The sequence below is a fragment of the Heptranchias perlo genome, chromosome 1, assembly GCF_035084215.1.
Source record: "Heptranchias perlo isolate sHepPer1 chromosome 1, sHepPer1.hap1, whole genome shotgun sequence".
NCBI classification, from domain to species: domain Eukaryota; kingdom Metazoa; phylum Chordata; class Chondrichthyes; order Hexanchiformes; family Hexanchidae; genus Heptranchias; species Heptranchias perlo.
The window spans coordinates 95,898,965-95,926,904 of NC_090325.1; the positions used below are offsets into that span (position 1 = coordinate 95,898,965).

Below are 27,940 nucleotides of genomic sequence, written 5' to 3' on the forward strand. Positions count from 1 at the left end.
GATACCCATGTGGTTAAATAGCAGGCTGACAATTGTTATCTAGGTTCTCTGATTAAGTAAAGGCACTGGAGGGTGAACAGCACCTATCAAACTATACCTGACCATGAGTCAGCACCTTCAGGAGAGGAGGAGAGAAGAGAGAACATTGTAAAAAAAAACATATTACTTCGCTGACTGGCTCTCTGTTTATTATTCTCTTGAGATCATGTATTTGTGCTGTTGGACATTAACCACAGAGAGATGATAACTAATATCTTTAAGTATAACATTTAAACTTCAGCATATTCCTAAGTGGTTGCCCTGATAACTATTGTTTTTCCAGCTGCAATGAAGTCTCTGGGCCATCAGTTTTACATCCAGTGTGACTCTCGAATAATTTTTCCATTACCCGTCACGTTCGCCTTTAGTATAAATTCCTTTCACTGACGCTTCAGTTGTCTGTTTTGATCAATATGGGATGTACATATCGTTTTCTGCTTATTTATGATGCAGAGGATGTAGCTGAGGCTGCAACTTCCATGCATTTCTTGACAATTGATGGTGTATTTTTCTACGTTTGATTAATGAGTGCCATTTCTGTTGCTTGCCTATGCCAAAGTGCTTTTAGTGCAGATTTTTGGTTGTCATGGCACTACCATTGTCACGGCACTACCATTGTCACTAATGGGGCTGGTCCTATCACTTCCCTAGGAAATTTAAAACAAATCACCAAATGAGATCTGTTAGTGTGTTTTACAGAGGCTAGGAGAGAGCTGAAGTTTTTAAACTCCCTGAATTTTGCTCACAGACTTTATGCTATTAGCAAATTTCATTGTTTTATCTCCTTATTCGCATTGAGTATCTGCTGATCTGTATCTATTGGTTTGTCGTTCATTTTTGTGATATTAAGGTTATATAGTAGTTTCAATATTTACTGTTGATCTGTTATTGCAGAAATTATTATACAAGATACGGTTTTAAATATCAAGAATTAATTCATCTAAAATATTTTACTTTTCTTCTTCAAAGCAGCAGATGAGAATAAATCATCTCCTATCGTCCCATATGGAGAAACATTCCTATACCACAGACCTGAAGATGACCAGGTGAGTTTGTTAAATTACAAAAAAATACAAAATGGACAGTGTTTAAAGGAGGACTAAATGATATATCTGTAATCCTGTTAAATTCTCTGAACAGTGTAACTTCTTACTGAAATTGTTTTCTGTGTATGGGGGAAATGAAAAAACTTGGGTTAACTTTGATGTATTTTTTCCCGATTATCAGTAGCAATGTACTTCTAACTGTAATGCAAATCAACAGAATAAACTGGTTGGTCTACAACAGCGTTGTCTGTGATGCTTACCACTGCATAGCTTAAACAATCCGGGGCATTGCATAAATCTAACAAGGTTCTTAATCTTGAAGGATCTTGAATTTATCAAAGTCAAATGAGAAAATCCTGCTTAAAACTTTACTATCTAGGTTTTGCAGCAGGGACCAGAGTAGACTTGTCAGTCAACAGATTTGTTGGTAGTGTTTTGGCAATTTAGTTTAATGATGGTAATCTACAGTGTCCATCACATTACAGCAGGCATTGGTAGGCTTGTTACAAGCACCATCGGGTGAACTATATGGGATTGGTACAGGAAGCTGTATATTATCTTTACAGTCACCATACCAATCACAGGTTAAACAAATGGAATAATGGTATAATTACCATCACAGCTTGGCAAGCACTTGGTTATGAGTTACTCTGCTGTGATAAGTATACAATGTACTATATGTGCAGTGGAATTGATGCCTGGTGGTTAGAAGTTTAGGATGTTGCCTTAAATATTCTTTCAGGTACAGTGGTACTAGTGACTCCAGTAAGTAGTCCAGCACCTTACGTTTAAGAGCGTACTCGTATTTCCCAATATCTAACTATGCAATAGTATGACTGGTTGCAACAATAATACCCCCTTGCAATCTGAACTAGATATTCCTGTATTTTGCTTGTGCCCCCATGTATGCCTCTACAATCTTTTTGAAGGCAGACCAAGAAACTTCTTGGTAAGACGAGGCCAGATACAAATTGTTACGTTGCTTTATTTCACAGCAAGTGAACATACAGAGCAGGAGTTATAATTGAACTCTCATAGTTCAATCAGTACAACTTAGCTTTGTGTAATAATACAAAATAATAAATACACTACTTTTCCCCACATCAGTGGGTCATCTGATTTGACTTAAATAAAATAACCACTATCTACCCTCCATACAAAATCAGCTCTGTTAATTGTCAGCTTTTACCCAATATTTACTGTGATTGTACAACAGACTTACAAAAGACCTGATGGTCTGCAATGAATGAGGATTGAACCGATCAAGATGGAGGAGGCCATAAAATGAGGGGAAAAAAACCCCTGAAACATTTGGTAGAATCAGTAGTATCGGCCATAATACTATCATCCATTTAATACTGCAGCTTTGTTTTTGAACTATCAGAATATCACTATGTTCTGCAAGTACTCATGTGATTTATTTTGAAGGAAAATCTCCACCAGGCACATCTTCCTGGCATGAAAAAGTAAATAACAATGCGCTATTGCAATAAAATGGAGGTAGTATGAACATCTGTAGAGAATCATTTGATTTTGTTTTATTGGTATTGGGGATAAAACATTTACACAGGTGAAATCCTCTCTTTACCCAGAGGGTGGATGGAATGTGCAACTCTCAGCCGTAAATCATTGTTGAAGCAGATTCCGTAAATTCTTTAAAAATGGAATGAGATAATATCATAGCATAGTACAGCACAGAGGGAGACCATTTGACCCAACATGCCTGTACCGGCTCTTTGAATGAGCTATCCAATCAGTCTTACTCCACTGCTCTTTCCCCGTAATCCTGTAAATTTTTTCCCTTCAAGTATTTATCCAATTCCCTTTTGAAAGTTACTATTGAATCTGTTTCTACCACCCTTTTCAGGCTGTGCATTCCAGATCTTCATAACGCACTGCGTTTTAAAAAAAAAATGTTTCCTCATGTCGCCTCTGGCTCTTTTTCCAATCACCTAAAATCTGTGTCCTCTGGTTACTGACCCTTCTGCCACTGTAAACAGTTTCTCCTTATTTACTCATCAAAACCGTTCATGATCTTGAACACCTCTATCAAATCTCGCCTTGGTCTTCTCTGTTCTAAGGAGAACAACACCAATTTCTCCAGTCCCTCCACATAACTGAAGTTCCTGGTACTATTCTCGTAAATCTCATCTGCACCCTCTCTAAGGCCTTGACATCCTTCCTAAAGTGTGGTGACCAGAATTGAACACAAAATTCCAACTGAGGCCTAACCAGTGTTTTGTAAAGGTTTAGCATAACTTCCTTGCTTTTGTACTCTATGCCACTATTAATAAAGCTTTTTAACCACCTTCTTAACTTGACCTGCCATCTTCAAAGATTTGTGTACATACACCCCCAGATAGTTACTTGAAAAAAGAGAAATATTAAAAGTTATGGGGAACAAGCTGTAAAATGGGATTAAATGAGGTGGGTCAGGTGGAGAAAAACAGTGGCCTGAACTGAATGGCCTGTTTCTGTGTTGTGAAAATTTGTGGTTCAAAAGCATACTTTCCCTTTTAAAATTCATGCCTAGATATTCTTTCTATTGTATCAAGCTCATTTGTTAAAATATGTCATTTCTGTAATTGTTTATGAATTTTTTTTTATCTTATCAGGAAATTTTAAGAAAAAATCTTCTGCATGGTATGGAAGCATCAATAAGACAGAAGAATGAAGAGGAGATAAACAGTGGATTGAGGTAGAGAAATTTCACATTTGCTTTTCTTTCTATTATAACTTTAATCTTTAACGATTTAAATAACATGCTATAATAAATGCACAGTTATATTATAGTGCTACCTCTGTGTACTCTCCCATACAGGTTAGCGATTTGATTTTAACATTGTTGATCTTCTCACATTGGGGAAATGGTCAAAGTTTGGTTCATGACCTTTGCACACGTGCATTTATTTCATTGTTGCCTTCAGTCTCTATATCCATATAATATAAACTGAGTGAATTCAGAACCCAGGCCGTTGTATCATATAGCAGAATCAATTCCACTGAAAGCAACTCCACAGTATGAATAAAATATGAAACAACCCTTCCATATCAGAGGGATTATTAAAAACAGAAAATGCTGGAAATACACAGCAGGTCGGTCAGCATCTGCAAAGAGAAAAGACTAGGCTGTATTTTATTTTTCCACTCTCTTTTGGATGTCATCATTTTGTGAATTGTGCTGAAAGCTCTGCTCTCATTCTGTCTGATCTGTGTAGTTGCAGCATTTTCTTTGTCTGTTTTAGATTTCCAGTTTTTGCAGTTATCGTTTGTAGTAATGCATTGTCTGATTGTGGAACTGGTTGGGTGAACTTTCGTAACTCTTCGAGTCATAAGCACTACGTGTAAAATACTCCGGTGGGGGAAGTGAAGAAGAGAAGAAGGCATAACTAAGTACTGTAGCAATCATCCACCACACAGTAAACAAGGAAGCTGTTAACCACAGAGGTTGTTTGTCAGGAATTGTCAGGAACTTCCTGACTGCAACCAGACATGTTCCGATAAGTAGGGTGGATCAAATGGCTGTTTATTGTCTCTTTTGGTGATCCTTCTATTCGTACAAGCAAATAAAATGTACATGGCAGTGAAAAGTGATTTAAAGTTTATACCTGTTGGTTTCTTGCCCTGTACTTTGTCCCACTGCTTTCAAAACTGTCTTTCGCCCTTATGTTAAAATAAGAGGCTCCAATGTGGAAGTAAAGGCAACTAAGCCATGCTTGTATTATACGTGTGGACAGGAAGGCAGTTGTTTAATCTTCATTTGTGATTACTGTCCAACATTTCCCTGACGCCCGGGAGTGCGTCCAAGTACAAGCAATGTTTGTTGAGCTGAGACCTCAGCTGCAAGTGGCGAGAAAAATGGTACTTGCAGGTTTCGTTGGTGGCTGTTTGTTTGCTGATGCTGCTGTGCCTGTAGCAGAGCGGAGAGCAAAACGCCTCATGACATAGGCCTCTGTGACACTGGCACGATTGTGTTTGTTAGTCTGCTGCTGCTGTGGGAGTCAGGACTGTTTACTGCATTCTGAGGAGGGGAGAGATAGCTTTGTCAATTCCTGGGTGATGCAAACCATCCAGTGATATTTTAGTGGATTTTTCTGTGGAGAATGTGGAATTTGCATTTAAAGCGAAGAACTGAGCAGTACTTCAGTGTCAATGCCAACACCATGCAGCTTGCACCTTTTGCCCCGGCTCCTCCTGCACCCTTATAAATCTGTGGGAAATGGTATGCAATCCCCACTGCTTCTAGACAAATTGTAACATTTTTAAAATGCACTCCTATCAGTAAGACTTCAGTGACTTTTACTCTTGTTTTATCACATAGCTTGTTTATAATACAGAGTTACTTTGAAAGCAACATTAAAGTTTCTCCTCCTGTAGGAGAGATCATCCTGTTTATACTGGGATGTGGTTTCACCAATAAGGGAAAAATACATCCAGCAAAAAAACACAGGCTCCATGCTTGACTGCCTCAAGTCTTTCTCTGTCTATTTCTACAAAACAGCTGTTGAATTAAAAACAATTGACTGCATCATCTTGGCAAATGCATTGTTTTTTTTTAAATATATAATTTACAAGGACTGTTTTACTTGAATAAGACAGAGAAACTGCAGAATGGTAACCTTAAAAAAAAAACTTGTTGGAGTAAGGTAGGATCAGCAATCAAATTTTGGTTGCTGAGGGCCTTTCATTAAAGTGACTTTTTTGATTTGTTAAATGTTTATTGTGCTATGTGGGAGTAGAATCATACATTGGTTCAACTCCAGTTGTTCTTGTGAATATGTATTCGGTCCCTTTTAATTGTTCCAAAGCCCCCTCCTTTGTCTTCAGCTCCTTTCAGTGTTCAAACTTATCTGGACTTTCTTTTGTAATGCTCTCCATTTTGTGTGCCTTTTATACATCCTCCTACTGGGTAATATCTATAAATTGATTATAATAGCACATACAAACTGTATTCCTGTAAAGTAACAATTACTTCCTTCTGTAACACAGTTTCCATCATGTCTGCTTGACATCTTTGGGCGATCCCTGTTATACTCTTCACATATATTTTCTCCCCCAAATTCGATCCATTACCTAAATTATTGCCTTCCACTTTGTAACATTGCCTGCCTCCCCATCTACCTCATTCCAGTCCATGCCTTCGTCACCTCGAGCTTTTATTTTTCCAATGTCTTGTTATCTGGCCTCCCTGAGGTAGCCCTCCACTAGCTTCAACTCATTCCAAATGCAGCAGCCTGCTTCCTCATCTGCAATAAGTCATGCACGTGTCCATCACCCCTTCCTCTGCAAGCTTCACTGGTTCCGCTTGCCCCAGAATATCAGGTTCCAAGCTCTTGTTCTTGCTTTCAAATCATTGCAAGGCCTCACCCCACCTTACCTTAGTGATATCCTTCTGATATGAGTCCTTGCATGCACCCTCTGGTCTTGCATCACTTCCCTCCATTCTACCATTGTTGGCTGTTCATTTAGCCACTACACTCTTGCTCTCTGGAATTCTATACCCAGTACTGTAATTCTTGCCACCTTTCTTTCTCCTATAAATAGCATGCTCAAAGCCCTCCTCCAAGCCTTTTGATTCCTATTCTAGCTTCGCCATTTCTCTCCTCTTTCCCCGTCCACCCATTCTTCCTTATTATAGGATGCTCATGCAGAAGAATATCAAGGCTATATAAATGAAAATTATTGTTGCATTTATTTCATTCCCATTGAGTCTTCCTAGCTGTGTCTCCTGGGACTTATGACATTGCTCAAATCTGACCTCTTGCTTGTCACCGCTCCCTGTTGTCTCGAGCACAATCCCCTTTCCCTGCTCTCCCTGTCACCACTGCCACCACCCCTGCCCAGCCACCCCTCCTCCACCCCCTGACCACTCACTAGTGCAGACTTTAGGCTAGTCAAGTGATTCAGTGCTTTTGAAATAGTTTCTTCTGGTCAAAAACACTTCAAATCATTTGAATTGTAGAGCACGGAAGGAGCCCATTTGGCCCATCGTAACTGTACTGGTTCTTGGAAAAGATAGTCATTTAATCTCGTTCCCCGTTCTTCTAAATGTTTCTTCTTTCAATATTTATCTACTTCCCTTTTGAAATGTAAGGAATCTTACAACACCAGGTTATAGTCCAACAGTTTTATTTGAAAATCACAAGCTTTCGGAGGCTTTCTCCTTCGTCAGGTGAGTGTCGAGATTCATTGAAAATTAACGCATATATAGTCACAGAACAATGCCTGGTGAATACAGATAATCTTTCCAACTGCCCGTTATCAAGGCCATCAAATGAATTGAATAGTGTTCTTTGTCACCAGGCATTGTTCTATGACTATATATGCGGTAATTTTCAATGAATCTCGACACTCACCTGACGAAGGAGAAAGCCTCCGAAAGCTTGTGATTTTCAAATAAAACTGTTGGACTATAACCTGGTGTTGTAAGATCCCTTACATTTGTACCCAGTCCATCACCGGCATCTCCACATCATCCCTTTTTAAAAGCATTGTTTCTGATCAAACATTTCTTGGGTTTTTTTAAAAAAAAATTCCTCTACCTTTATTCTCATTCTTTGGGTGATAAACTTATATCCTCCATTTACTGACTCACTAGCCAGTGGAAATTATTTTTGTGATTCACCTCATCAAAGCCCCTCATAATTTTGAATACCTGTATTAGACATTTCCTCTTAACCTAACTGCTGTAGTGAAAAGGCCCCAGTTTTTCGAGTCTCTCCGCACCCCTGGTATCTTAGTAAATCTCTCTCTACCCTCTTTATGGCCTTGACATCCTTCCTAAAGTAGGGCATCCAAAGCTGGTCATAGTATTCTAACTGTGGCCTAACAATGATTTATCTGGGTTTATCATTATCTCTATGCCTTTGCATTAATGGATAAATAACAAGGTTGAAACAAACTAAAATTTATAAAAGGGCACATAGTGCCTGTAGGTATGGTTAAAAATAAGAGAGTATGAGGAAAAATAATGAATGAGATAAGGAAAGCAAGGAAGGGAGTATGAGGAAAGAATCTCAAAAGTATTAAAAAGAACAGTAAAATATTCTACATATATATCAGTTAAAAATAAAATTGTTAAATGTGAGCTGGGACTCTTGATGGAGTATAGTGAGTTTATAGAGAATGAACGGAAACTGGCAGGGATGCTTAACAAATATTTTGGGGCCGATTTTTGGATGGCGTAGCGGGTGCGTTGGGGGTGGGGGCTTCCTAAAATGGCGGAATCCTGGTGCGGGTTCAGAGCCCGGCTCCAACCTGCTGACTTCCGGGATCCCTAGTGACGCGTTCGGGTGCGTGTGCAGCTCCCGCACGTGGGACTCCCACCGGCAGTTAAAGCCAGCGGGATGCTACTTTACCAAATCCACAACCAACGGATCAGATCAAAGCTCTGCAGTCCTGCCACATCCAGTCGTGAATGGTGGTGGACAATTAAACAACTAACGGGAGGAGGAGACTCTGCAAACATCCCCATCCTCAATGAAGGGGGAGTCCAGCACGTGAGTGCAAAAGACAAGGCTGAGGCGTTTGCAACCATCTTCAGCCAGAAGTGTCGAATGGATGATCCAACTCGGCCTCCTCCCGATATCCCCACCATCACAGAAGCCAGTCTTCAGCCAATTCAATTCACTCCTTGTGATATCAAGAAACGGCTGAGTGCACTGGATACAGCAAAGGCTATGGGCCCTGACAACATCCCGGCTGTAGTGCTGAAGACTTATGCCCCGGAACTAGCTGACCCTCTAGCCAAACTTTTCCAGTACAGCTACAACGCTGGCATCTACCCGACAATGTGGAAAATTGCCCAGGTATGTCCTGTCCACAAAAAGCAGGACAAATCCAATCCGACCAGTTACCGCCGCATCAGTCTACTCTCAATCATCAGCAAAGTGATGGAAGGTGTCGTTGACAGGGCTATCAAGCGGCACTTACTCACCAATAACCTGTTCACCGATGCTCAGTTTGGGTTCCGCCAGGATCACTCGGCTCCAGACCTCATTACGGCCTTGGTCCAAATATGGACAAAAGAGCTGTATTTCAGGGGTGAGGTGAGTGACTGCCCTTGACATCAAGGCAGCATTTGACCGAGTGTGGCACCAAGGAGCCCTAGTAAAATTGAAGTTAATGGGAATCAGGGGAAAACTGTCCAGTGGCTGGAGTCATACCTAGCACAAAGGAAGATGGTAGTGGTTGTTGGAGGCCAATCATCTCAGCCCCAGGACATTGCTGCAGGAGTTCCTCAGGGCAGTGTCCTAGGCCCAAACATCTTCAGCTGCTTCATCAATGACCTTCCCTCCATCATAAGGTCAGAAATGGGGATGTTCACTGATGATTGCACAGTGTTCAGTTCCATTTGTCAACCCCTCAAATAATGAGTCCGAGCCCACGTGCAAGCAAGACCTGGACAACATCCAGGCTTGGGCTCATAAGTGGCAAGTAACATTCGTGCCAGAAAAGTGCCAGGCAATGACCATCTCAAACAAGAGAGAGTCTAACCACCTCCCCTTGACATTCAACGGCATTACCATCACAGAATCCCCCACCATCAACATCCTGGGGGTCACCATTGACCAGAAACTTAACTGGACCAGCCATATAAATACTGTGGCTGCAAGAGCAGGTCAGAGGCTGGGTATTCTGCGGCGAGTGACTCACCTCCTGACTCCCCAAAGCCTTTCCACCATCTACAAGGCACAAGTCAGGAGTGTGATGGAATACTCTCCTCTTGCCTGGATGAGTGCAGCTCTAACAACACTCAAGAAGCTCGACACCATCCAGGACAAAGCAGCCCGCTTGATTGGCACCCCATCCACCAACCAAAACGTTCACTCCCTTCACCACCGGTGCGCATAGTGGCTGCAGTGTGTACCATCCACTGGATGCACTGCAGCAACTCGCCAAGGATTCTTCGACAGCACCTCCCAAACCCGCGACCTCTACCACCTCGAAGGACAAGAGCAGCAGGCACATGGGAACAACACTGCCTGCACGTTCCTCTCCAAGTCACACACCAGCCCGACTTGGAAATATATCGCCGTCCCTTCATCGTCGCTGGGTCAAAATCCTGGAACTCCCTTCCTAACAGCACCCTGGGAGAACCGTCACCACACGGACTGCAGTGGTTCAAGAAGGCGGCTCATCACCACCTTCTCAAGGGCAATTAGGAATGGGCAATAAATGCTGGCCTCGCCAGTGACGCCCACATCCCATGAACAAATTTTTAAAAAAGCATAGTTATTTAGACACTTGAGATACTTGACAGACCTCTGTGTGGAGATTTTGGCAGGGGTGCAGTTTTGAAGGATCCTCACCGTGTTTCCCGTGCTGTGGGAAACACTCCCTGTTGGAGCAGGCGTGTTTCAGCCAGCAGTCAGTGGGAGATGCAAAGGATTATTTGACAGGTGGGGGGAATACCTCATTTATTGCAGCAGGGCACTCTGTCACATCAGACAAAGTTTTTGGCTGCAATACCTTTGTCTTTCCACTCAAAATTCTTAAATTATACCCTAAACTCTGCTATGCAAACACATTTACCTACTTTGCGGACCCCCTCAAACTCACATCGTCAGGATGGGAGGCGCCATGTCTGCGTTCATCACTTCATCCGAGGACGAGCAACATCAGCTGCCTCGCCAGGCACGCCGTCCACCTCCGCCACGTGGAGCTCCACAACACAGTGCTGCACCACAGGCACCTGCACAAAATAGTCATGTAACTCCACATACACCCACTGGAGGGTGACCCAATGGGTGGCATCAAGTGTGGGTGTTCATGGTGAACCTCATGAAAGGGAATTAATACTCAAGCCAGTCAAGAATGGCCAAGACGTGGCAGTAGTGGTGACAATAATAATATTTAATGTACCATTAACAAAAATCAAATATAAATAAAAAAAACATGACTAACCGTCAAACACCCTTGTGCATCCCCTTTGTGCTCACAAAACCTTTGCCTTACGCTTACGAGTACTCCTACATGGTGCTTCCCCTGTGGCTGCAGCAGAGGTAATGGCAGTTGCTCTTGTTCATGCCCTGACCGATTAGATGATTTGGGCCTGGGTTTCGGTGCCCGTGAGGGCCCCTCCAAAGACTGCTCCATCCGCACCTGTGCAGGGGCAGATTCGGCCACCTGGAGAGGTGGCAGCGTTGCGGGTACCAGTTGAGAGGGAGGCAACAGGTGAGACATGGGGGTGCTTTGAGTGGCTTCCCCACTTCCATGTCCCCTTTTGCCATCATTCCTCTCCTGGGCCAGGCCCACATCACTCCTACCACCCTGCTGGACGACAGTTTGGAGGACATGTGTAATGCCTTTTAAGGCCAGTGCCAGAGTATCTTCCTGCCTGTTTAAGGTGGCAGAAAGTTGCTCACCCTGAGTCCAAAGGGCCGTTGTCAGGGCCTCAATGGACTCATTGGTGAGCCGTGCTTGAAGCTCCATGGAGGCTACCCTTCCCTCCATCGCAGACATTCCCGCACTTACCCACAACACTATCTCAGAGATGCCCTCACATCCCTGTGACAGTATCTGAGATTCTCTCCTGTACCTGTGCCACCATTCCACTCATGCAGGAGTTGGACTCCTCCATTCTCTCCGTGATTGTGGAGCATGCGCGTGGCACCTGTTCCAGCACCTCGCAAATGTGGTACTGCCCCTCGATCATTCTCCTTTTAATGGATGGCCGCCAGGGTTTAGCATCTGTGTCCAGCTGAGCCTGGAGAGGAGTGCTCCCACTGATGGGACTCTCCACAGCTGCCCCAGCCACCAGTGTCTGCTCTTGCTCACGTGTGTGTGGTGACTCACCATGTGCGACCCCAACTAAGTGAGGACGGGGACTCACCGAGGTGTGTGTATCTGTGCTGGTGGATGCCTTGCTCAGATGTGACGGTGTCCCCTCAGGGGCCGGGATGTTCTCTGAGGAATTGCCCTCCACCGTCACGGCGGTCGCTGAAGGCCCTGTAAGTGAACAGAAGGCCATATTAAGCATGGTGACAGATGTTGAAGTGCTGAAGATGGCAAGGTATGTTAACATCATTTGCTATTGTGAGTGCTGAATGTTAAAGTTCTGTCACCAGCCTAATGTTGGGTGGCAGTCTCGGCGCCCCGACGTACAGGCACTTGAGGGTATGGCTTAGTTCAAGAGCCTCCTGCTCCGTGAGGACGACCAGATTTTGCGGCCCCCCTCCGGTCTTCGTCCTTTCCCGTGCATTCTGGGCTCTCTTCTCTTATAAGGGGAGAAAGTAGAGAGGCGTGAGTGTGGGTTGGTGACGTGGCCAACCGCTGAATGCATTGGTTTGGGTGAGGCTGACCGTGAAAGAAATGCATCAGAGGGTGAGTATGAGACAGAGCCATGATATCGTATGACGATTGGGTTGAGTGGTAGTGGTGGGATGAGTACTGGGGAGATGATTAAGTGCAGGTCAGTTGAGGATGAGGTTTGAGTGGGTATGAGGAGTAATGTGTTGGCAGTGCAGAAGGAGTTGTGGGGTGGGGGCGGTGATGTGGAAGACTGAGTGTAGGAGAATGAGTAAGGTGTACTCACTTTGGCTGACCTCGTTAGGTCATTGAAGCGCTTCCTGCACTGGATCCATGTGCGGGAGACGTTGCTGCTGCTGGTGACCTCCTCTGCCACCTTGAGCTAGGCCTTATTGGTGGCAGAGGCAGACCACTTCCTCCCGTCTGCCGGGTAGGAACATAAGAACATAAGAACATAAGAAATTGGAGCAGGAGTAGGCCAATCGGCCCCTCGAGCCTGCTCCGCCATTCAATAAGATCATGGCTGATCTGATCCCAACCACAAATCTAAAGAACACAAGAAGTCGGAGCAGGACCCGGCCACATAGCCCCTGGGCCCTCTCCGCCACCCACAGGGCATTGACCGATCCGAACTCAGCTTCATGTCCAATTTCCTGCCCGCTCCCCATAACCCCTAATTCCCTTTACTTCTAGGAAACTGTCTATTTCTGTTTTAAATTTATCTAATGATGTAGCTTCCACAGCTTCCTGGGGCAGCAAATTCCACAGACCCACCACCCTCTGAGTGAAGAAGTTTCTCCTCATCTCAGTTTTGAAAGAGCAGCCCCTTATTCTAAGATTATGCCCCCTAGTTCTAGTTACACCCATCTTTGGGAACATCCTTACTGCATCCACCCGATCAAGACCCTTCACAATCTTATATGTTTCAATAAGATCGCCTCTCATTCTTCTGAACTCCAATGAGTAGAGTCCCAATCTACTCAACCTCTCCTCATATGTCCGCCCCCTCATCCCCGGGATTAACCGAGTGAACCTTCTTTGTACTGCCTCGAGAGCAAGTATGTCTTTTCTTAAGTATGGAGACCAAAACTGTATGCAGTATTCCAGGTGCGGTCTCACCAATACCTTATATAACTGCAGCAATACCTCCTTGTTTTTATATTCTATCCCCCTAGCAATAAAAGCCAACATTCCGTTGGCTTTCTTGATCACCTGCTGCACCTGCATACCAACTTTTTGATTTTCTTGCACTAGGACCCCCAGATCCCTTTGTACTGCAGTACTTTCCAGTCTCTCGCCATTAAGAAAATAACTTGCTCTCTGATTTTTCCTGCCAAAGTGCATAACCTCACATTTTCCAATATTATATTGCATCTGCCAAATCTCCGCCCACTCACCCAGCCTGTCTATATCCCCTTGCAGGTTTTTAATGTCCTCCTCACTCTCTACTTTCCCTCCCATCTTTGTATCATCTGCAAATTTTGATATGTTGCACTCGGTCCCCTCCTCCAAATCGTTAATATAGATTGTAAAGAGTTGGGGACCCAGCACCGACCCCTGTGGAACACCACTGGTTACTGGTTGCCAGTCCGAAAATGAACCATTTATCCCAACTCTCTGCTTCCTGTTCGATAACCAATCCTCCACCCATGCCAGAATATTACCCCCAATCCCGTGATTTTTTATCTTAAGTAATAATCTTTTATGTGGCACCTTGTCGAATGCCTTCTGGAAGTCTAAATACACTATGTCCACTGGTTCCCCTTTATCCACCCTATACGTTATATCCTCGAAGAACTCAAGCAAATTTGTCAGACATGACTTCCCCTTCATAAAGCCATGCTGACTTTGTCCTATTAAATTATGCTTATCTAAATGTTCCGTTACTGTCTCCTTAATAATAGACTCCAAAATTTTACCCACCACAGATGTTAAGCTAACTGGCCTATAATTTCCAGCCTTCTGCCTACTACCCTTTTTAAATAACGGTGTTACATTAGCAGTTTTCCAATCTGCCGGGACCTCTCCTGAGTCCAGGGAATTTTGGAAAACTATCACCAAAGCATCCACAATCCCTACTGCCACTTCCCTCAAGACCCTAGGATGGAAGCCATCAGGTCCAGGGGATTTATCCGCCTTGAGTCCCATTATTTTACTGAGTACCATCTCCTGAGTGATTTTAATCGTATTTAGCTCCTCCCCCCCGAGAGTCCCCTGTTTGTCCAGTGTTGGGATATTCTTAGTGTCCTCTACTGTAAAGACTGAAACAAAATATTTGTTCAGCATTTTTGCCATCTCCATGTTTCCCACCATTAATTTCCCGGTCTCATCCTCTAAGGGACCTATGTTTGCCTTAGCCACCCTTTTTCTTTTTATATAACTATAGAAACTCTTGCTATCTGTTTTTATATTTTTTGCTAATTTCTTTTCATAATCTAACTTCCCTTTCTTAATCAATCCTTTAGTTACTTTTTGCTGTCTTTTGAAGAATTCCCAATCTTCTATCCTCCCACTAAGTTTGGCTACCTTATATGTCCTTGTTTTTAGTCGGATACTATCCTTGATTTCTTTACTTAGCCACGGATGGCTGTCATTTCTTTTACACCCTTTTTTCCTCAGTGGAATATATTTATTTTGAAAGTTGTAAAATAACTCCCTAAATGAACACCACTGCTCACCACTGCTCATGTACCGTCTTACCCTTTAATCTATTTTCCCAGTCCACTTTAATCAATTCCGCTCTCATACCATCATAGTCTCCTTTATTCAAGCTCAGTACGCTTGTTTGAGAATCAACCTTCTCACCCTCTAATTGGATATGGAATTCAACCATGTTGTGGTCGCTCGTTCCAAGGGGATCCTTAACTAGGACATTATTAATTAATCCTGACTCATTACACAGGACCAGGTCCAAGGTTGCCTGCCCCCTTGTAGGATCAGTTACATACTGCTCAAGAAATCCATCCCTGATGCACTCAATGAACTCGTCCTCAAGGCTGCTCTGCCCAATTTGATTTGTCCAGTTAATATGATAATTAAAATCCCCCATAATTATGGCTGTTCCCTTATTACATGCCCCGACTATCTCCTGATTAATACTTCTTCCAGCAGAGTTGCAACTATTAGGAGGCCTATATACTACGCCCACTAATGTTTTTTTTCCCTTATTATTCCTTATCTCCACCCAAACTGTTTCATTATCTTGATGCTTTGTCCCAATATCATTTCTCTGTATTACAGTGATTCCTTCCTTTATTAACATAGCCACCCCACCTCCCCTTCCTTCCTGCCTGTCCTTCCTGATTGTTAAATACCCTGGCATATTTAATTCCCAGTCGTTGTCACCCTGCAGCCATGTTTCTGTAATGGCCACAAGATCATACCCATACGTAGTTATTTGTGCCGTTAACTCGTCCATTTTATTACGAATGCTACGTGCATTCAGATAAAGAACTTTCAAATCTGTTTTGTGACGCTTAGTTCCTGCTTTTTCCTTTTTTAACACTTTACCTATTACTCCATACCTTCTGTCCCTTCCTGTTACGCTTTCCTCTCTCTCCCTGCTCAGGTTCCCAACCCCCTGCCACTTTAGTTTAAACCCTCCCCAACAGCACTAGCAAACACTCCTCCTAGGACAGCGGTCCCGGCCCTGCCCAGGTGCAGACCATCCGGTTTGTACTGGTCCCACCTCCCCCAGAACCGTTTCCAGTGTCCCAGGAATTTGAATCCCTCCCCCTTGCACCATTCCTCTAGCCACATATTCATTTGAAATATCCTCCTATTTCTACTCTGACTAGCACGTGGCACTGGCAGCAATCCTGAGATTACTACCTTTGAGGTCCTATTTTTTAATTTACCTCCTAACTCCCTATATTCTGCTTTTAGGACCTCATCCCCTTTTTTACCTATATCGTTGGTGCCTATGTGCACCACGACAGCTGGCTGTTCGCCCTCCCCCTCCAAAATGTTCTGTAGCCGCTCCGAGACATCCTTGATCCTTGCACCAGGGAGGCAACACACCATCCTGGAGTCTCGGTTGCGGCCGCAGAAACGCCTGTCTATTCCCCTTACAATTGAGTCCCCTCCTCCTCCTCCTCACCTCATCCAGTAGGAGCTGGAGTGAGGCATCGGTAAATCTGGGAGCAGCCTTTCCTCTGGGCTGCTCCATTCTATAATTTTGGTTCTTTGCTGCAGGAGCAGCATTGGAGACTGCCCCTTTAAATAGGGCTCCTCCAGCTGACAGCCTGTGATGCGGGTGTGTAGTCCGCCCACTGCGCAGGTTGACGATGGGAAACCTGGAAGCCACTGTAAGTAGCTTCAATTTACCCGCGATCGCGTGGGGAGCGGACGGATTTTACTGGGCGGGTTACCCACGCGCCTCCGCTGCCATCCCGCCTCCCTGGTAATATCGGGGCCTTTGTATCAGTGTTTACCAAAGAGAAGGATATTGAGCAGGAGATAAATCCTGAATTAGTTAAAAGCAAAATGAGAGATATTGAATAATAAAAGGAAATTATTCGAGCAGTTAGTTAAGCTAAAAGAGGGTTAAAGTGTCGGGACCTGACTTGATACGTTGAAGGAGCCTTAGGGAAATAGGGGAAGAAATAGCAGAGGCCCTAAGCATATTTGAGTTATGTTAAGAGTGGATATGTGTCAGAAGACTGGTTAGTGGCCAATGTAATACCCATTTTCATAAAAGGAGACAGAGTTAAACCAGGGTAATTACAGGCCAGTTAATTTAACATCTGTGGTCGGGAAAAAATTGGAATCTTTAATTAAAGATGAAATTACTTCATATCTACATGAAGAGAAAATTATTCGAAGCAGCCAACACGAATTTCAGAAAGGAAGGTGACAGATTTGGTGGATGTATGGAATACAGTATATGGACTTTCAGAAAGCCTTTGACAAAGTGCCACACAGAAGATATTGGAGAAGATTAAGAGGTATAAAATTAGGAGAAGGGTAGAAAATTGCTATGAAAATTGGTTAGAAGGGAGGAAACAGAGAGGAGGAGTTAAGAGCAGTGTCTGAGTGGGTAGCGGTGTCTCACAGGGTTCTGTTGTGAGACTACTTTTATTGACTGTGTACCTCAATGGTTGAGGGGTGTGGAATGAGGGGACATATGATTAAATGGAAGAAATTTATGCCAGAACAGGAGAAAGTTTTTTGCACAGAGGATTGTGAGGCTGTGGAATGCACTAGTGGGCTTGGTGTTTGAAGCAGAGACCATGTCAACTTTTAAAAATAGGTTGGATAGGTGGTTAAAGAAAAGGGAACATGGCAGGCACATGGAATTAAGACTACTGCTTGTGTGGAGAATAAACACCAACACCGACTGGTTGGACCAAAAGGCCTGTTTCTGTCTTGTCATTTCCATGTAAATGATTTTAGTGCAGACAGGAATCAAGTCTTTGAAGCACTGTTGTGAGACAATTTGCTTGAATTAGAATCATGCCTGCAGCAAGTGAATTTTCCAGCAATCACATAATTCGTTTCTATGTATAATCTCCTGATTTTAGACACCAATTTGGTTTATACAAGCTGATCCTGTACTAAAATAATTTTCATTAGAATTCCTGGCTGCAGTTATTTTAGACAAATAAAACTTTTGTCGTTTTTTAAATGGCAGAGTCCAGCATCAGTCAGACTGCTGCTGAGGTAAGAGCAACATAAAATAAGAAAAGGGAGCGGTGAGAGTAAAATAAATCCTTTGACTCTCAGTAATGTTGTATGAATATATTGATTTTTAAAAAAAAACGAACTGCTGGAATTACACAACAGGTCAATCGATATGTGAAAAGGGGAAATGATAGATTAATGATTCAGATGTGGATCATTCACCTAAACTCCAGGAGGGCTGGGAGCTGGCACTCTGGTTTCCTTCTCAATGGGGGAATGATTCATAACTTTGCGAAAGTTTAATGACGTGAGAAAAGTAACTCTTATTCGAAAAAATAATAACACTGTATTTCATTATTTACAGGAACTACAATGGTGCAAAATTGTGCATTGACAATATAGAGCAGGCGTCATCACACTTGAACCGTTGGGCAGCAGAGAAAGAGTCTGAGGTGAAATATTCTACAGTTGACGACCATACTTGGAAGCTGAGATCAACTGATCAGGCAGTGTCCAAAGACTATTGCAGCATTCAAGCAGCAAATGTGCACAGTCTTGTGCACGGGCAGGATCACTCGCTGCCATTTGATATCACGGGAAAGTCCACTTATGGCGCAATGGATGTTGAGCACGAATCAATATCGCCCTATGCTTGCTTCTATGGTATGACAAAGAAGACAAAACAAGGTTGGCTGGATAAACTGTCACCACAAGGGTAGGAGCACCAAGATTTTTATGCATATTTATTTAAAAGTTCATATATCAATTTGTACCACTCCTCTTTCCCTTCTAAAGTAAAATTGTTGCTGTGTTTCCAGCCCAATGAGGAAGGAAGCATGCTGGATCTAGTTCTGGGGAATGAAGTGGGGAAAGTGAGCATGTTTCAATGGGGGAGAGCATTTGGGGAACAGTGATCATAATATCATTACGTTTAGAATAGTTATGGAAAAGGACAAGGAACAATCAAATGTGAAAATACTTAACTGGAAGAGGGCTAATTTCAATGAGTTAAAAAAGAATCATGCCCAGGTGGATTGGAATCAAAAATTGGTAGGCAAAACAGTAATTGAACAATGGGAGGCCTTCAGGGAGGAGTTGGTTCAAATACAGGGTGGACACGTTCCTACAGGGGGGGAAAGGAAGGGCATCCAAAGCTACAGCTCCCTGGATGATTAAAGATATAGAGATGAAAATGAAACAGAAAAAAGAGGCTTATGACATGTACAGAGGAGATCTAAAAAAAGGAATGAAGGGCAGAGAGAGAGTATGAGAATAGATTAGTGGCTAATATAAAAGGGAACCCAAAAGTTTTTTATAAACATTTAAATAGTAAAAGGGTAGTCAAAGGAAGGGTGGGACTGATTAGGGACAAAAAAGATCATCTTGTGGAGGCAGAGGGCATGGCTGAGGTATTACATGAATACTTTGCACCTGTCTTCACCAGAGAAGAGGATGCTGCCATTGTAACAGCAAACGAGGAGGAGGTAGCGATATTGGATAGGATAAAAATAAATAAAGAGGAGGTACTTAAAAGATTGGCAGTAGACAAAGTAGAAAAGTCACCCAGTCCAGATGGGATGCATCCTAGATTATTTAGGGAAGTAAGGGTGGAAATTGTGGAGGCTCTGGCAACACTCTTCCAGTCCTACTTAGATATGGAAATGGTGCCAGAGAACTGAAGGATTGCAAATGCTACACCCCTATTCAAAAAATGGGAGAGTGATAAACCCGGCAATTACAGGCCAGTCAGCCTAACGTCGGTAGTGAGAAAACTTTTAGAGACAGTAATCTTGGACAAAATTAATTGGCACTTGGAAAAGTATGGGCCAATAAACGAAAGTCAGCATCAATTTGTTAAAGGAAAATCATGTTTGTCTAACTTGATTGAATTCTTTGATGAAGTAATGGAGAGGGTTGATGGAGGGTCGTGCAGTTGATGTGTATATGGACTTTCAAAAGGCATTTGATAAAAATACCACATAATAGACATGTTAGCAAAATTAAAGCCTATGGAAATAAAGGGACAGTGGCAGCATGGATGTAACATTGGCTATGGGACAGAAAGCAGAGAGTAGTGGTGAACGGTTGTTTTTCAGACTGGAGGGAAGTATACAGTGGTATTTCCCAGGGGTCAGTATTAGGACCACTGCTCTTTTTGATATATATATTAATGTCCTGAACTTGGGCATAGAGGGCATCATTTCAAAGACTGCAGATTACACCAAACTTGAAAATGTAGTAAACAATGTGGAGGATAGTAACAGACTTCAGGAGGACATAGACAGACTGGTGAAATGGGCAGACACATGGCAGATGAAATTTAACGCTGTGAAGTGATGCATTTTGGTAGGAAGAAAGAGGAGAAGCAATTGAAACTAAATGGCACAATTTTAAAGGGAGTGCAGGACAAGTTGAGAAGGCTGTTAAAAAAGCAAATGGGATCCTGGGATTTATTAATAGAGGCATAGAGTACAAATGCTAGGAAGTTGTGCTAAACCTTTATAAAACACTGGTTAGGCCACAGCTGAAGTATTGTGTTCAATTCTGGACACTTCAGGAAAGATGTCAAGGCCTTAGACAGGGTGCAGAAGAGATTTACTAGAATGGTATCATGGATGGGGGACTTCATTTGTGTGGAGAAGCTGGGGTTGTTCTCCTTAGAACAGAGAAGGTTAAGGGAAGATTTGATAGAGGTGTTCAAAATCATGAATGGTTTTCACAGAATAATTCAGGAAAAACTGTTTCCAGTGGCAGAAGGGTCGGTAACCAGAGGACACAGATTTAAGGTGATTGGCAAAAGAGCCAGAGGCGACATGAGGAAACATTTTTTTATGAAGCGAGTTGTTATGATCTGGAATGTTCTGCCTGAAAAGGTGTTGGAAGCAGATTCAATAATAACTTTCAAAAGGGAATTGGATAAATACTTGAAGGGAAAACATTTACAGGGCTATAGGGAAAAAGCAAGGGAATAGGACTAATTGGATAGCTCTTTCAAAGAGCTAGAACAGGCACAATGGACCGAATGGCCTCGTCCTGTGTTATACCTACGATGATACTATGATTAGTAGCAAACTTCAAGTTTAAATAGTTGCTGTAATTTGAAGCATTTCCATTCATTTCTCAATCATGATCAGTAATTATAAATCGTACAGTACATTTTAAATTAGCCAATTATGTGTTTGTTATACAAGTCATAATTATCCAGTTGCACGTTCAGTTGCTTTGTGTCTGAGTAGCTTTCAAGATTGGTTCAGTATTTAGAAGCTGATAAACTGTGTCACTAAAGAATCTTCAAGAATATGGATATTTGTAATAAAACTATTTAAACGAACTTATTGTTCAGCTGCCAGTTAGTGAGGGAGAAGCAAGCAACGTAATATACACTTCTCTCCTGGTTACACACAGGGAATTGAGGCCAAGTGTAGTCTTCAGGAGAAGTGGTGTTCGAGGGAGGGGGACAATTGCACTTTTGTCCAATTTCCACACAAATAGTGCATTACACCCATTTCTTAATTCCGCCCCCCCCCCCCATCTCATGGTCACAGCTGACAGGAATCTGGCATTTTGTTTCTGGAAAAGTGGTGCCACCACTGGCAGGAGGGTGTAATTACAGTGTGACAACTTTACATAGGCAGTTTAGTGTGGACATAAGAATTTCTAATGGAAATACAAAACTAAGGACAGGATGGATGACTTCAAAATGGGGAGTGAATTATCCTCCACCCTCTTAAACCCACTTCACTTGAAGCCTACACCTGGCCTGGACTCCCTGTGTGAGTCACCATGGGAGATCGATTAGCATATTACACAAATATAAAAAAACTTAAATAATTTGCAAAAAACACTTACACCTACCCATAAAATTGCCAAGTCCCCTTCAAAAAAAAGAAGCAAAACAGAATCTAGCTGAGCAGGATAGGGCTGAACTTCTGTGGCCATTGACAGTGCAGGTGAGAGTGCAATTTGTGGCAGACCCAGTTATCTTGCAAAATTCTGTGGGGGCGGACATTACAGAAACAAGGAACTGGCAGGATGACAGCATCTGTTGGTATTGCCACCAGTTCCTCCCCCGTTGCCTGGAATGCTTTGTACACCCGTGCAAGCAGTTGTATTAGCTTGCCTGGACCTGACTCTGATGGAATTGGGTCCTGCTCTCATTTCAAAGGCCAGTATCTCTATGGTCAGACAATTGCAGAGCAGTCAACTGCCATTAGGAAAGCAGCAAATTTGAAACTGTTTGGGGGATCTGTGAATTTTGAGAATCTTACAAACATTTAACTGATCAAGAGATCCTTCAAAAGTATAGTTAAATTGTCAAACTTTGAGGCCTGAATTAAGCAAATACTGTAAACATTTTGGATTTCATTTATAGTACATTATGTAGAATTTTACAAATATACCGCAGTGCAACTTTTGAATAATTTTTCTGCTTTAATAGTTTGTGAAAATGTTTATAGTATTAATTGACATAATAACTCTTTCTGTCCATATAACCCCTCATCACATCTCTCAAATACAATGACATACTTCTGTAATGGAGTCACTGTTACTATGCAAGAAAATAGTAAACATTTTGTGTACAACCAAGTTCTAGTAGCAACAATGAGATGAATCACCAATTAACCTGCTTTTGATGTTGTTAATTGAGGGAGGAATGGTCAGGATATCGGAACTCTTTGCTATTCATTAAATAATGCCATAGGATGTTTATCAATCACCCGAAAGCATCCTCAACAATGCTGCCATTCTTCAGTATTGCATGAGCGTCCTAAGTGTATATTAGATATTAACTTAGATATATTTTGATGTACATCCAACAGATCCTGTGGAAAATGTATCTCCAGGATTTTTTTTATGCATCAGAAAAGCAGCTCTCCAAATTGCCTGTGTGTTTGTGTGATGGGGTAGCTGAGCTGTACAGACCAGGAACATGGGAATTGCTAGACGAAAAGATCAGAACCCATCTAATTTGCTTTTTACCATCCTAGTCGCATGATATAACAATAATGGAGTTGTTGAGTAAGCATAGCAATGAATCTCTATCAATTAGTCTACAACAGATCCAGACATGAGGTGAGGAAACCCCCAAGTTGTATAAAGCTTTGGGAACCATAAAAGAAGAACTTGAATTTATACAGCCCTTTTCATGATCTCAGGATGTCTCAAATAGGCTGTAAAGTGCTTAAGTACTTTTGATGTATAGCCACTGTTGTAATGTAGGAAATGTGGCGGCTAATTTGTGCACAGCAAGCTCCCGCAAACAGCAATGAAATAAATGACCAAATAATCGCTCTTAGGTGTTGGTTGAAGGATAAATATTGGCAAGGACACTGGGAGAACTCCCTTGCTCTTCTGCAAATAGTGCAGTGAGATCTTTTACGTCCACCTCAGAGGGCAGATGGGGCCTCGGTTTAATGTTTCATTCGAGTGCAGAACTTCTTCAGTATTGTAGTGAAGTGCTAGCCTAGATTATGTGTTCAAATCTCTGGATTGGGCTTGAACCGACAAGCTTGTGACTTAGAGGAGCGAGTGCTATTACTGAGCGAAGGCTGACACCTCGACCATTAGGTCCAAAGCCACTGTTCCTCCCAAGCATGCTACACTTACCATATGTCATGTCTCAAATCATTCGTATAGAGTATCCCAAAATATTATTTCCTGAAAGAAATCTATCTAATTTTCATTTGAATGAATCAATACTATCTGCTTCCACAGTCTCCCTAGGGAACCTATTCCATAGATTTACTATTCACTCCATGAACTAATGTTTTCCCAGATTTGTTTTGAATTTACCCCTCTTCAAGTGCATGTTGTGTCCTCTAGTTCTACTGTCCTGGACAAGGTGAAACAGCTTGTCATGGTCTACATTATCTTGTCCTTTTTAGAATCTTAAAAACGGCAATCATATCACCTCTCAATCTTTTCTCCAGTGAAAACATGCCCAATTCACGTAATCACTCATCATAATCAAATCCCTCCATCCCCTCAATCATTCTAGTTGCCCTCTTCTGCATCCTTTCATTAGCTGCAATATCCTTTTTGTACTGTGGTGACCAGAACTGTACATGGTATTCTAAGTGTGGTCACACCAATGGTTTACAAAGTAGCAGGATTATTTCACTATTTTAGCTCAATATTGTCCTTTTTAATACATCCCAACATCTGATTTTTGGGGGTTCTAGGAGTAGGGGGGCACAGTCTAAAAATTAGCCAGACCTTTCAGGAGTGAGATTAGAAAACATTTCTACACACAAAGGGTGGTAGAAGTTTGGAACTCTCTTCTGCAAACGGCAATTGATGCTAGCTCAACTGCTAAATTTAAATGTGAGATAGATAGCTTTTTGGCAACCAAAGGTATTAAGGGATATGGGCCAAAGGCAGGTATATGGAGTTAGATCACAGCCATGATCTTATCAAATGGCGGAGCAGGCTCGAGGGGCTGAATGGCCTACTCCTGTTCCTATATTCCTATGATTTGCTTTACTCACTGCCACCAAGCATTGTTGCAATAGCCTTAATTTCCTGTCAATCAGGATTCTCAGATCTATTTCATTTTCCATACAAGTTATTTTCTATCCATTTAAGCAATTATCCCTTCCTGATTTTTTTTTTTGCCCCCACATGAAGCAGTTTGCATTTCTCCAACATTGAATTTTATCTGCCACCTGCCTGTCCAATTCCAAAGTATATTCAAATCCTCCTGTAGCTTATCCTGTTCAGCTTTGCAGCTGACCACGTTCATTAGCTCTGTATCATTTGCAAATTTAGCCAGTGTGCTTATGACTCCTAGCTCCAAATCATTTGTGAATATATTAAACAAGAGAGGTCCCAAAACAAACCCTGTGGGACTCTAATGATACCATTCTCCCAGTCTGTTGTCAATCCCTGTACCACTACCCTCTGGGTTCTATCGGTCAACCAGTTAAGTATCCATTGTAAAATATTTTTACAGATTCACGCTTTCTTTACTTTCAGTACCAGCCTTTCCACAGGAACTGTATCAAAGGCCTTACCGCGATCCAAGTACACCACATTCACAGCCTTACCCCTATCAAGTTCCTTTGTCACACTCTCAGAAAACCAGTAAGTTAGACTGGCAAATCTCCCTGTCTTGAACTTATATCGGCTATTTTTATGATTTTATTTCTATCCAGATGCTCCATAATATCTTTACGGAGGGTTTCCATAACTTTATCCACAATGGATATCAAGCTGACTAGTCTGTGGTTTCCTGGGTCACTTTTGGAACATTTAAAAAAAAAGTACGAGTGACATCTGCCTTTCCCTAGTCCCCGTGTACCTCTCCAATGTTCTGTGATTTCTGGAAGATTTGTGCCAGAGTTCCTACAGTTTCCTCCCTGCGTTCCTTAAGGATCCTCATGCATTTTATCTGGCCCCTGAGATTTATTTAAGCTCTCAGGTTTGATCGCTGGGCTGTGCTGAATTAGCTGATAACAGCCAGGGAAGCAGTAGGGGGACTGCAATTCATCTTGGTGTCTGTGTTTGAGGTTCCTGCTCCTGATCACCACCCAGTGACCCCTGCTGGAAGTGTGTATGTGTGGAAGTCAGGTGAGGACAGTATTAGACTTAGCTGTAATATCCAAATAGCCTGTCAGTGCTCACCATCAAGACTCACACAGGAATTATCAACTAGAGCGACTGGGCCTGTCCCCCAACTTGGGGCAGAAGCCTTGAGGAGTGGAGAAAATTGGTGAGGGAAACAAACTGTTATAGAAACTTTTTATATGTGGGGCATTCTTGGATTTTAATTTGCTAACATATTGTAAACGAAGGGAGCAGTTATAGAATCGTACAGCACAGGAGGCCATATTTCGATTTTCAAAAGGCATTCGATAAGATGCCACACAAAAGGTTGTTACAAAAGATAAGGGCTCATGGGTTTGGGGATAATATATTTGCGTGGATAGAGGATTGGTTATCAGACAGAAAAGAGAGTAGGAATAGACGAGTCATTTTCAGGTTGGCAGGTTGTAACTAGTGGGGTGCCGCATGGATCAGTGCTGGGGCCTCAAATATTTACAAGCTACATTAAAATGATTTAGATGAAGGGACCGAGTGTAATGTATCCAAGTTTGCAGATGATAAAGCTATGAGGAGAACGCGGAGTCTTGTAAAGGGATATAGATAGGTTAAGTGTGTGGGCAAGAAGGTGGCAGATGGTGTAATCATATATGTGGGGAAATGTGAGGTTTTTCACTTTGGTAGGAAGACTAGAAAAACAATATTTTTTAAATGGTGAGAAACTATTAAATGATGATGTTGAGCGAGATTTGGGTGTTCTTGTACATGAAACACAGAAAGTTAGCATGCAGGTACAGCAAGCAATTAGGAAGGCAAATGGCACGTTGGCCTTTATTGCATGGGGGCTGCAGTACAAGTGTAAGGAAGACTTGCTGCAATTGTACAGGGCTTTGGTGAGTCCACACCTTTGGAGTACTGTGTACTGTTTTGGTCTCCTTACCTTGGAGGGGGTGCAACAAAGGTTCACTAGATTGATTCCTGGGATGAGAGAGTTGTCCTATGAGGAGAGATTGAGTAGAATGGGCCTATACTCTATGAGAGGGCTTGACAGGGTAGATGCTGAGAGGCTGTTTCCCTTGGCTGGGGGGGGGTCCAGAACTAGCGGGCATAGTCTCAGGATAAGGGGTTGGCCATGTAGGACTGAGATGAGGAAACATTTCTTCACTCAGAGGGTTGTGAATCTTCAGAATTCTCTACTCCCAGAGGGCTGCGGATGCTGAGTCGTTGAGTATATTCTTGACTGAGATCGATAGATTTGTGGACTGTAGGGAAATCAAGGGATATGGGGATTGGACGGGAAAGTGGAGTTGAGGTTGAAGATCAGCCATGATCTTATTGAATGGCAGAGCAGGCTTGAGGGGCCGTATGGCCTACTCCTGCTTCTATTTTTTATATTCTTATCGTGTCTGTGCCAGCTTTTTGAAAAAGCTATCCAATTAGTCCCACTCTCCTGCTCTTTTCCTATAGTCCTGCAAATTTTTCCCCTTCAAGTAATGTGAAAGATTTGCTTGTACTTGTACTTTGCACTATTATATATTATAGTACTTAAGTTAATGCGGTTATAGTATTGCAAAATCGCTCTGGGCAGGATTTTTCGACATATAGCTACAGTAATGTGTAAGTAACATAAAAATCTGAAATGAGATTCTGTAGCTAATAATTAAAAAGCTGCAGTATGTTGCCAGCTATAAAAATTAACTGCTGGTTATTTGTTGTGCTATTGCATGTATACTCCAATTCATTCACAGTTGAGTGAATGGAAACTCAAAATTGTTGACACAATATTTTTTTGTAGTAGTGTACCAAGACAGAGATTTAACTTGCATGAAATAAATTGCTCCAATAATTGGCAGTCATGTCTTTATTGACTTATCAAGTTTAAAAAAACGGCAGTGACAAATATCTGTGAGAAACAATGCTGTGTCCATGTGCATACGCACCGAGGTTGTGCTACCAAATGGTACATCATCAAAACCTCTTTGTTTCTTCACATACTCCTTCATGCAGCTTAATGTATTGATGTTTTCTTCGTGAAATCTTGTTCAGAGTAGTCTAGGATTTTGGAGTCATGAGATAGAAATTAGGTGTAATTTACTTTTTTGGATGTGGAGATGTAGAGACAGACATTTATAACTAACAAGCCATGTGTATTTCAATTTTTTGATGAGTTTTTGTGCTCTAGGATGAAGGTTGTTAGTGGTGGGAAGTGGAAGGCTTCCTTGTTTTGGGCCTGCAGTGTCTGCAATTTTGGGCACTCTCAGATCAGATATAGCATGGTTAAATGTACAACAGAGTGCTTTCTATTCTTCCACCACCAACAGCCCTATCCTTGGAGCAGCACTCCTTACAGTACTAATGTATTTTCCACTTCCAGCACCAGACATCCTGTGGCTTCATAGTGAAATTACAAATTAATGTAGAAATAGGGGCAATTTTGTGGC

The 27,940-nt window shown here is 42.3% G+C and overlaps 1 protein-coding gene across 1 annotated transcript in view; it reads left to right on the top strand.

Moving 5' to 3' along the window:
* Positions 1-27,940, top strand: part of arap2 (ArfGAP with RhoGAP domain, ankyrin repeat and PH domain 2) — a 332,431-nt gene that overhangs the window by 71,875 nt on the left and 232,616 nt on the right. The window contains exons 4-6 of the mRNA XM_067988973.1: positions 1,012-1,085; positions 3,701-3,783; positions 18,322-18,672. Coding sequence (XP_067845074.1) covers positions 1,012-1,085; positions 3,701-3,783; positions 18,322-18,672 — 508 coding nt within the window. The remainder of the gene's footprint in view (positions 1-1,011; positions 1,086-3,700; positions 3,784-18,321; positions 18,673-27,940) is intronic.